This window comes from Poecilia formosa, unplaced genomic scaffold, assembly GCF_000485575.1.
Source record: "Poecilia formosa unplaced genomic scaffold, Poecilia_formosa-5.1.2 Scaffold214, whole genome shotgun sequence".
Classification (NCBI taxonomy): Eukaryota; Metazoa; Chordata; class Actinopteri; order Cyprinodontiformes; family Poeciliidae; genus Poecilia; species Poecilia formosa.
In genome coordinates this window covers 880,655-891,856 of record NW_006800153.1, presented here as the reverse complement: position 1 = coordinate 891,856, position 11,202 = coordinate 880,655, and the positions used below count along the sequence as shown (strand labels likewise).

General features: G+C 36.9%; 1 protein-coding gene across 1 annotated transcript in view; it reads right to left on the bottom strand.

The window, feature by feature from the left end:
* The window catches only part of adam19a (ADAM metallopeptidase domain 19a), a 167,758-nt gene that overhangs the window by 75,894 nt on the left and 80,662 nt on the right, over positions 1 to 11,202 (bottom strand). Inside the window, exon 3 of the mRNA XM_007567888.2 lies at positions 8,515 to 8,591. Within this exon, the coding sequence (XP_007567950.1) occupies positions 8,515 to 8,591 (77 nt within the window). The remainder of the gene's footprint in view (positions 1 to 8,514; positions 8,592 to 11,202) is intronic.

Below are 11,202 nucleotides of genomic sequence, written 5' to 3'. Positions count from 1 at the left end.
ATATATATATATATATAATTAAACATATAATTTCTTCGCTATGTTACAGTATGTCTATGTGTAAATTTATGACAATTTGAGACACTTGTGCTGTTGTAACAAACTGAACTTGGTGATGTTTAAGATAACTCAAAAAAGTCCTAAATGTAGAAGGTGACCCAGACAGATTCTGTGGTCCAGTAAGCACACTCCACAGGACACAGTCTCCGACTGGGGAAACCAGAACCCTCAGTGTTCACCACACCACTTCTAATTGGCCCCTTGGCCTGTTCATGGTCTGTCAGCTCTATGATGTGCAGACAAACTCCTTGAGACTGTTCCAGGGTCAGCGTTAATGGCTGTAGCTGAAAACAAAGGTGTGGTGGCAGCTCAGGGTTGCTCTTTGTTCTGTCATCCATGGTCAGTTTTATATTAGCCATATTTTAGCTTCAGTAGAAAATTACAAGAATTACATGTGGCCCAGTGAACCACAAGCAAGTTAAATCAGAGCAGCTGAAATGAGTCGAGACAATGGTAAGAAACAACAACACAGCATTGTTTGACAATTAGCGGGTTTCCTGTAAACAGAGAATTGTTGCCATTTCTCTGTCATTCCAGGTCATCCAGCAAAATTTGCTGGCAAATAAAAAGTTTTACTAGGAAAATTCCAAACCAACATCATGCAACATCACACTGCTTTGAACAGTTTAAAATAGTCACAACACTCTGATTAAACAGGAGTCTGTCTGCTAACGTGCTATAGTATTGGCATGCAGTCGATAAGAAAGAAAAAATAAATAAATCACCTACCCATTAGCATCACATGCTATTATCTCCAAATTATCTTGCCTGCGTGTACAAATCAGATTTTTTGTAACTTTTAGCATATTTTAGCACAAAAACACAAGTAATTATGTACAACTATGGCAAAGTGTAGCCAAACTGAGCTCACCACAAAGCATCACAGTAGCTGGACCAGGCCCTGAAGCCGTCAGATATTAAAACTGAAATCCCAACATATTAAAGAACAAAACAAACAAAACAAAGCCAGCTGCTGATCTCAAATACAATTCATATGGAGACATGGAAATTACCAAGTTGTTGTGGAGAAATCGATGATAGGTGCAATGACCAGGAGTGACAACAGTCATAAACATTCAAATTTAGCTGAGTGTGAATTTATCTTTGTAAAATCGGATTCTCTTAGGATTTGTATCCTAATTAAATCCTTGCCAAGTCTGAAGCCTTCCTTAACGGCTGCACTGCATTCAGCTCAGCCGGATGGGTTTTCAGTCGCCATCCTCTTCACTACAAGCAGGATAAAGCAGGTATCAACTATTTCATCACATAACATCCTGCAGTGGCACCACAATCAAGACTTTCATTTACCTAAAAACAGCTTACAATTAATCTCAGAACATTCAATGGAAAATTTGCATTTAAAATGAAATGTTGTCCCTAAGTGCCATAGCAACAGCCTGAGCTGTGTTGGTGTGTGAAATACCAAAGCTATGAGACAGAGCTCCACAGTCACCAGTAAACTAATTGAATAATACAGGCAAACAGTTTTGATGTTATTAATATTTATTGTGTGATGATTATTCTGCTCACTGGCTCATCTCTAGTAATGTACACATTTGTTTGACTTTTTTTAGCAACTGAGTAAACACATGCACACATACACACCTCCTGTAATGTTATCCTCTGAGAGAGACGAGCTGACTGTGTGCCAGTTCAATTACTGAATAAATGACTGTTTTTGTTTTGTGTTACAGTTATTTTTTCCCCAAATGGCTGTTTTCATTTAATCTATCTAAGGCTTTTCTGTAGAGATTAGCCTAGTTCAGACCGTTACTTTCCGCTAAATTAAATGATTGATGGGAGAATGTAGCCCTACAGCATATATCATATGCTGTAGGGCATATGATATATGCCCTACAGCATATGATATATATCATAAACATATATATATATATATATATATATCATAAACATATATATATATCATATATATATATAAACATATATATATCATAAACATATATCATAATGTTTATGATATATGCTGTGGGGTATATATCACATTTAATTTAAATCCTCCATCTGTTGCCTCTCTTCTTTTTTATTCATTATTTATTGCATCAATGATGATGCAACAATGCATCATTATTGCATTATTTCATGCAATAATGATGCATGAAAATCATCATTATTGTTGTACCATTCTTCATAACTTTTGATGAAGCGCAGGACATGCAGGAATATTGGTGAAAGCAAGAATCAAAATAAATTGGTAGGTTGGGATTTTAAATGGAATCTCTGGACCAGGTTATGCCATAAGCCAGTGACATGATCTGGTCCATAAAGCTAAAACCTAAAGTAAAATGTTTGTCCAATTAAATGTGACAAATTTACCTAATACCTAATTCCAAATAACTTCTTCTCTTTTTAAGTTACTCTTGGCTGTGCTGTTTCCCCTCGTCTGTGTGGATTATTGACGTTTCGTCCAATCAGATTTCAGTATCTATATGCTGCCAGGGACAATCTAATCTGGCCATCAGAATCAGTAGAGCAGGCCGAGGTAGGTTAATAATAATAATAAACTTTAAAGTGTACAGTTTAAAGATTAATGTCATGTTTTTACCAGATTATATCATAAGCGGTAACACTTTATTTGAAGGGATGTCCATAAGACTGTCATGACACCGTCATAAATATGACATAACACCTGTTATGAACACGAAAGAGTCTTTATGAATGTTTATGACTGTTGCCATGAAGTGTAATTTGGTAAATAATGACACTTTTAATGCAAAGTTCTGCAAAAAGTTCCATTAAAAGAGCCAAGGTTGCTTTATTTGGTAAATGATGACACTTTAATGCAAAATTGGCACTTTTCATTGAGTTTGAGTCATTTTTAAAGGAACTTTGCATTAAAAGTATCATTATTTACTGAATGATACTTCATGACAACAGTCAAACATTCGTAAATACTTCTTCATGTTCATGACAGCTATGTTATGGCATTTATGACAGTGTCATGTCAGTCTTATGCACACCCTGTCAAATAAAGTGTTACCTCATAAACTACGGTAATTCACATCTGCAGTCCCCTCACTTAAGCTGTACAGCAGTAGAACAGGTTAATTTTTAGCTATCAGCTTCAAATTCAGATTGATTAGAAATCCATTTTTAAGTTGGTCGGCCACTTCCAGACCAGTAACTATAAGAGAGGTACCACTGGCTTACACACTCTGAGGAACATTGCAAATTCTATTGCTGGGAATGCTATTTACAATGATTGTCTTGCCAGAAATGCAACAGGACAGAGGCAACTCACAGCCTGAGAATCCACTGCCACTGAAAAGAACTTGTTGATGGAATGGAAAGGGAGCGATCAGCTCTGACCACCACTCGATCATGTCTGGTGTCAAATATCAAATATTGTGAAAATTATACCTGGTGTTGTTTTATTGTATCTGGTGTTGACTAGTTGGATTGTAAATGTGTCTGTGGGTATTAGGAATTTGAAGGCCCTACCTTCATCACCCTTTTAATATGAAAATCTACAACTTGTCTTTAACTCACAATGCAAACCTAGATTTTTGGCAGATTTAGCTGTTTACATCATCTCACTACAGTGGTTTAAACACTGTATTGAAAACACAATCATTACTGATATAAATTTGTTATAAAAGTATTACTGATTGCACTTTAAAACTTAGGTAACTTTATGTTATTAAAGGTAAAGTTTAAACAGTAATGATTTCCTAGTTAATGTCAAGTTGTCATAACAAAGACATTTTGAATAATGTCAACTTTGTATTAAAAGTGTCATAATTTACCGAATGACGCTTTATGACAACAGTCATAACTATTCATGAAGGCTTATTTATGTTCATGACAGGTGTTTATGACAGTGTCATGTCAGTCTTATTCAACCCCCTTCAAATAAAGTGTTACCAGATAATTCTTTTCTTACAAATAGGGTAAATAATAGATTCTGGCCCACAGGTTCTTGTGTCAAGGTTTCCCAGACAAATACCTGGATTCCATTCCAGATTGTTCATCAGTTCAGTCAGCCACCAACAAACCTTCAACAACTTCCTGAATCAATCAGACTCTGTTGGCAGCCTCAGCCTTCTCCCTCAGCCGGCTCCATTGGTGATGTGTTCAAACCTGTTCCACTCTCCTCTGTGTTCCCGGTCATCAAATCAAACAAATCCTCTAAAAAAAAAGCTCATCAGTGCTCTGAGTCAGCCAGGTCTTCCTCTGAACACACTCACTTCTCCCTGGCAGACATTTCCTCTCTGGAGAGTTTGAAAACACACAAGTAAGCATCATTTGCAGCATTTGGTTCAACTCTGCTCACATTACTAACCTCAGCTAACCTGCCTCCATCATCCTGGTTTACTCGGACCTCACATCTCCTGACGCCTTCATCACTGCACTTTTCATAAATTTTGCAAATCTTTAAAAGTTTTTGGTCTCCTGAGAGTATCTCTTCATGTGGGTCAGACAAATATCAAAAACTATAACAGATGGTAAGAAATGTTATGTTACAAAATCAGGACCAATAAAGTAAATATGAACATAGGATAGCAGAACAAATAGCTTTAATAGTAGTAATAATTGTTTAAGTTCTGTTTTCACTTTGACAGATAAAAAGATTTTAATATGTAACAAACTTTATGTCCTTTTAGTACTCACCTGAGAGCTCACGTTGCTGTGGTAACAGATCTAAGACACTCCAGTTCATTCAGGGGGATCCTGAGATATTCCCAGGCTAGAGGGGATTTATAACCCAAATATATTTTGGCCTCAAATGAAGCAACTGAAACATGTTTTGATTAATTTTCAATGTAACGATAATATGATCATAAATTCAACTTATTTTCTCTGTCTATAAGATTTCATCATGTTTTGTCTTTTTAATAGCAGGTTTCTTCTTTGATAACCAGCCTGTTTTTTTTTTGTTTGTTTGTTTGTTTTGTTTTGTTTTTGTTTATGCGATGTTTTCTGTTAATAACTGGATAACATTTGCTTTTAAGCATTTTTCTCTGTTAGAAGCTTTTGTGTAACAATGTCCTTCCCTTTGGTTCTGGAACATAGTGCTGATTCCTGGTATTTTCCCAGTGGCAGAGACCCCACAGATTAAAATAATAATTGTTTCCAGTAACATTTCCACTGACTCCTCCTTCTGATTGCTCACTTCCCCAGAAAACATGCCTCTTTCTCTGACCTAGATTCACTGATCCAAACCAAACTCCTGAACTTTACCAAGACTCAGGTGGTTTAAAATTAATACCTTCTACAATTGCTGTCCTGCCCACGAAACCTTTGTCCAGATTGAGTACAATCAGCAGTCATCTCTGTTTTCATTTCCATCTCCTCTCTGTATCATTCAGTGTTTCATTTATACCACCAGCGCTTCTAGGCTTTCTGGTGTTTCCAGTCAGCCAGTCTATATCAGTTTTTCCATTGGTCTCCTCTTACCAAGTCATCAAACTGTTTCCAAGCAACTGAAGCCCTGTGCATCTATTAAGTCTGAAATATGGAATTATTCCTAAATGTAGCACTCTCTGAAACATCTCAAACTCACTCATCTCCGTCAATGTCAAGCACTTAGAATTCCAAATGTGCTTCAACAACCTGCCCAGCTATATTACAGCAAAACTGTTTCCATTAGAAACAACAGACACATGTAGGTATCATTATACACAGAATTACTGAGCTTACAGGATCCCAGAGTGGTTGGAAAGTAGAACAGATTTCTTTTTAAAACCACAGGGTTCTGTTAGAATAAAATGCTCTTCTCTGATGCAGCTTCTGTGATTTTCTACTTTTGCATTATTCTAACCTAAAACATCCAATCTGCAAAGCCTGATCTGTTTAATTAAAAAATCTTAAACCTATATAGTTTGTATCTTCTTATAATAAGCTAAGTATTATTAAAGTCCCGTAGAAAATTTAGCAAAATTTGGTTAAGGCCAGTTTTTTAAATTAGTGCAAAAAATTTATTTGCAATGTTGAATACTAATGGAGGATCAAAACTGACATACTTAAAAAATAAAAGCATAAATGTATATATTTTGTTTTTCCTTTCCTTTAAGCATTAAATTAAGTATATGCAGTTGTGAAGACATGGAAAACATGGAAAATACTAAAACTGGACATTAAAAGAAGAAACTTGAAAAAAACGTAATGATTGTACCTCTGTGTATGTATAGCACTTACAAAGCAAGAAATTATTTAGGTTTATGCCTTTAAATTTACACAATTATTCCACTTATTGTGTATTAATGTCAATGATAAACATGTTTGTATGAATACAGCATAGGGCAATAAGAAGTAGGGTTGTCAAAAATAATCAATATCATCACCTCCCTGTAATTGATACTAGCAAAATTAATTATTCAAAGATACTTGTGCATCAAAATTGATGTTAACTGGTATTTTCCTCCAGTCCCAGTGGCACATTTGCCCTAATTATTACATTTCTTCTAGTTACTAAATTCTAGTAGAAGTGCAGCGGTAACACACACTGTCCCTCTCCTTCTCAATGAGCTGCTATTGGGAGTTGCAAACATGGTGAGCACATCCAGAAAGAAACCCCAGTGACACTCTTTAGCTGACAAGGGAAACACAACATTGTTTAGAGGCACTTTACCTATGACGCGAAGGACAGGAAAAAAACCAACCAAACAATAACACATGCTAGCTGTATCACTAGATAGCTATCTACCTACAGACCCCATCAGCTGTATTCACCATCAGTTGATTCTTTTTTCCAGCATCCAGTGGAAGGTAGGAACTTTGATCCCTCACCCTAAAGCAAGCCAACATGAGCTTGTGCCCTTTTATCAATTTGAAGCTCTTAGGATGTTTTCCCACCTGCTAACCTGGTAGGCTCTGCTTGATTTGGGACAAAATCGCAACATTTGTTCCATTTTCATCTGCTGCAGTTCTCCTTAACACTACATTGTGTCAAACCAACAAAACCCTTTGGAAGACCTCTCCCCCCCATCATCTGTGGTGGTGCTACACTAAAATCCACTAGAGGAAACAACATGAAAATATCTGAAGAAGACAGTAGTTTCAACTACCTTCTTCACAAAATGTAATCAGAAATGGAGTGGAGTCAGACTTCACTTACAGTTTGTTCACTTTTTTGGTCTGCGCCCAAGTTTGAATACGCATTTACATCTTCCCCAAACAAACCGGACTGTCCAGCCAAACAAACCAGACTTTGATTAAAGTGGAATAAAGTCTGGTGTGAAACTCATGCTTTTCAACAAAACATTTTTGCAGACAGTTGTTTCTTTTTAAACTGGGTTAAAAAGAAACATCCCCTGGGTTTTTCAACCTAAAATAAAGTTGGTGTTAAGAGACACCTGCTTCTTATTTGGTATAGCTGCCAGGGAACTCAAAGGAACACACCCTCTGAACAACCACTGGAACTCACACGGTGGAAAAGACTTTTTGATTGTAATAACTTAAACATGAAATAACATTAGGTCTGTAAAAAAAACTTTTTATACAAGGTAAAAAATGTGTAGTTTATTGAGCATGCTCACTACCTTCATCAAAAACACAGATTCTTAGCTTTCAGCTATGCTCACACTCTCAAGTCACATTATTTTTGTGTCAACTAGCAGATATAATTGCTGAAGTATAATAGCCAGAAGTTGTTGTAGTCAGCTACCGTACATTGTTTTTGGGATTATCTGAAGCTGAAATCTAAACAAAAATAAACTGCAGAGCCACTGAAATTTTGATTCATCTCATTTACTCTGTGTACTGTTGCCATTGTAAATTCAGCTGGTGACTTTCATACTTTAAAGTCAAACTACAATTAGATCCACACTTCCTAACTAAAATCTGCACATGTGCTTTCCATGTTTTATGTGATATTGTGGGTTTGATGAAGAAATAAAGTGTGTACTCAGGTTCTCTCTGCCTCCAGGCTTAAAGAGGCCCACTTAGGGAGTCTCTACACATTTGATTCTGATGAGCACACAGCAGACCGAACTCCCCTTGCTGTTATCACAGAAACATCATAACCTCAGCTGGCCTTGAGCCTTGTTCTGCATGATCACCATGGGACCAGCCCGTTCATCCTGATTAGCCTTGCTTCACGTTGTGCCAGAGCAGGGCCGCTTACATGCTTCCTTCTTCTATTACAAAGAAATAAGTAAATCCATAAGCTGTGACTCAGGATTAATGTGATTTTTATCTACCTTTAGGGAAATATGAAAATCTTCAAATGATGTTGGTGGAAACCATGGTGACACTTTCAGAGAAGTTATCAACAGAGCATCAGGGATTCAGGGAGCTTTGCTGAGAATTATACGGAGTATTGCAGAGACGACGCAAAAACTAAGCAGAAGGATAGACGAGCGACATGATTGGTGTTTCCACTTCTTTTGCCTATATGTTTAATCTCTTAATTATTTTCACACTCCTCATGTGGAGGGCAGAGGAGGGTACTACTGAGGGTACAGCAATCTAGGATGTAGCAGAAGAAATTCTTACTGATTAAGTTGTACTTGTAGCACCAGCTGGAGGTCACTGGATGAGAGCACGATTTCCCCTCTGGCTGGATACTGGTCCTGTTGAAAAAAGAAAAGGGAAGAGGTTAAGTACACTCACATTTACCAGTCTTCAACAGTTGATACTAGAAACAAGGGGCAAATAAGCATTTGCACAATTAGCATTGAGAATTAGAAATCATCAATTTCACACTCTTAAATGTGGCTTTCTAGAGGAGATGTAATTTTTCAGTCAGGCAACACTGTTAGCGTCACAAAATGCACCATACCATAGTCACCATAGTCCACTTTTCTTAAAGTATTCATTTCTGTTGAACTTTTTCACTTTTAGTCATGTTACAGCCACAAACAATGTGTTTCATTGGCTTCCAATGTGACGACAGGTGGCCAACAAACCTGACTGACAGACCAGCAAACTGTTGTGAAAAGCTTCCTGTTCTCTTGTATCACTTCCCTTCAGAAATTGTTAGGTGGTGCAGTTTCTCTTTCTACAGCTGGAAAAACCACTAGTGATCAAAGAACATTTCTGTCGAGTGGGTAAAAAGTGTGAAAATGGTATCCAAAAGTGTATGGATTCCAGAAATGTTCAGGATGCTGCGATCTGACAAGACGGCAAAGAATTTGAAAAACAGAGATGATTAAGATGTCACATATACCTAGCTATTGTATTTACATTGATTTTCTTCTATTGTTTTCATGTTGCTACTGTTGCATTGATCTTACAACATATGTTTTTTACAGTGCCTTACAAAACTATTCAGTGTAATGTATTGTGATGGTGTAGGACTGAAGTGTAACATCAGTAGACGGATTTGAAAAGAGTTAATAATTTAATAAACTGAATATTAGTCACATCTGAGGGAACACAAGAATCAGGGATGAAGGCAACCTGAGAACAACAAACGATCGAACAACAAGTTAACAGAAATACACACATTTAAACACTACAGGGAGCAACTGGAAACAGGTGAGAGCAATCAACAAAAACACACACAGATGTGGAGAAAAATCAAATCAAATCTAAATCTTAAGAACAGATGATTTAAGGACTCTGAATATCTCAAACTTAATATTTTATCATGTTCAAGTAATTTTTCTTTTGAAGAAATATTTTGGATGTGATGTGTTCATCATTTGATGATGTGTTTCTGCAGTCTGCAGCCAGGAGATGTGACACCTGGCCAGAGCATTTAACGCAGCATTCTGCTTTGTCAGTTTCAATTCAAAATGTATCAGAACACAATGAGTGGCTCATTTACATACACTGTTAAGTTGCAAAAGCACACACCAAGCTGAGCACGAGGAGAGTCCCAGGGCTGAATGTGCAACAAGAACTTTCCAAGAAACTTTGCACTTTGCAAGAATCTTTGACCCCAGACAGATACACATGGCTGCAAGGAAACAGGCCAGCAACTAAATCACCAACCTGGATTTCACCGCAGCTTAAAAAGTTAAATATATTACTTTGCCTCATGGAAAGGCATCTCTATTTCACTTTTTACTCCACTGGTTCTCCAAGAACTCCCAGGCTTACATCATTCATCATTCTTCAAAATGATGGTTCAGAGGTTTCTCTGAGTTTGTTCTGCTTTATCTGTACATTTGGTGATCAAAAACAAGTGTGATCTAAGTCCTCACATTCCCTAGGCTGAATTTGTTCTAATAGGCAAAGCACTTACATTTTAATGAAGCATCAAGGACATATGACCTTTGTAATAACATGTAATACTCTGTAGCCTGCGTAGAGACATACATTTTAGCCTACAGGGTGGATCATAATGGACCATGGCAAACGAAAGAAATGGCAAGTTTGTAAAGTTACTTGAAAAATGACTGAGGAAGCAATCCTGTAAAGGATGAGGTAAAGAGCTGCTTGAAAGACATTAACTGACAGTACACAAGGATGGAAGAAAAGAGACAGGAGATTTGTGAGATACCAAATCGGAAGAAATAAAAAATGCAGTTGAAGAAAGTCAGAAGAAGTCATGGCAGAGAAACTGGTCGGGTTTGAATTACAAATAAACATGGGGTTTCCTCACTGCTGAGCTACACACTATGCCAGACGGGGCTCATTAGATGGATCAAAGATGGTCTATTCTGGATGCTAAGAATATGAGGAGGGCCTTGAAAATTTTCTGTTTCTCCACAATAACAGGTGTATTAAAACATAGCAAACATACAAATATATGAGATTTGTTTGTTATGATGTAAAGCACTTTGAAATGCCTTGCTGCTGAAATGTGCTATACAAATAAAACTTGATTGATTGATTGATCTTCATATCTTTGATCCGAATATAAAATAACACCATGACAAAAACTTTACTCCATTAGTTATTTTGATCTGTTACCAGGAGTCAGGAAATGTTGTGACAGTTAATATTTTCTTATTTAGTGATTCTAAATTCCACTCAGAGCTGCAAATGCAAACAAATGACTCCTGCACAAAATGCAGATTACTGTAAAGTTTATAGCAATCAACAGTTAAGGCAGAACATCAGGTAGGAATAAAAGAGGGAATAGAAAAGGTTATTCAACGTCATTGGGACTCTGGTTATGAGATACAACTGTACCTTTGAAATTGACTTTAAAACTACCACAAGGTGGAAATAATACACCAAGCGCTTTGAGGAGTTTCTCTCCTATGTCAGGTTTACTCTGCGCTAGTGGCT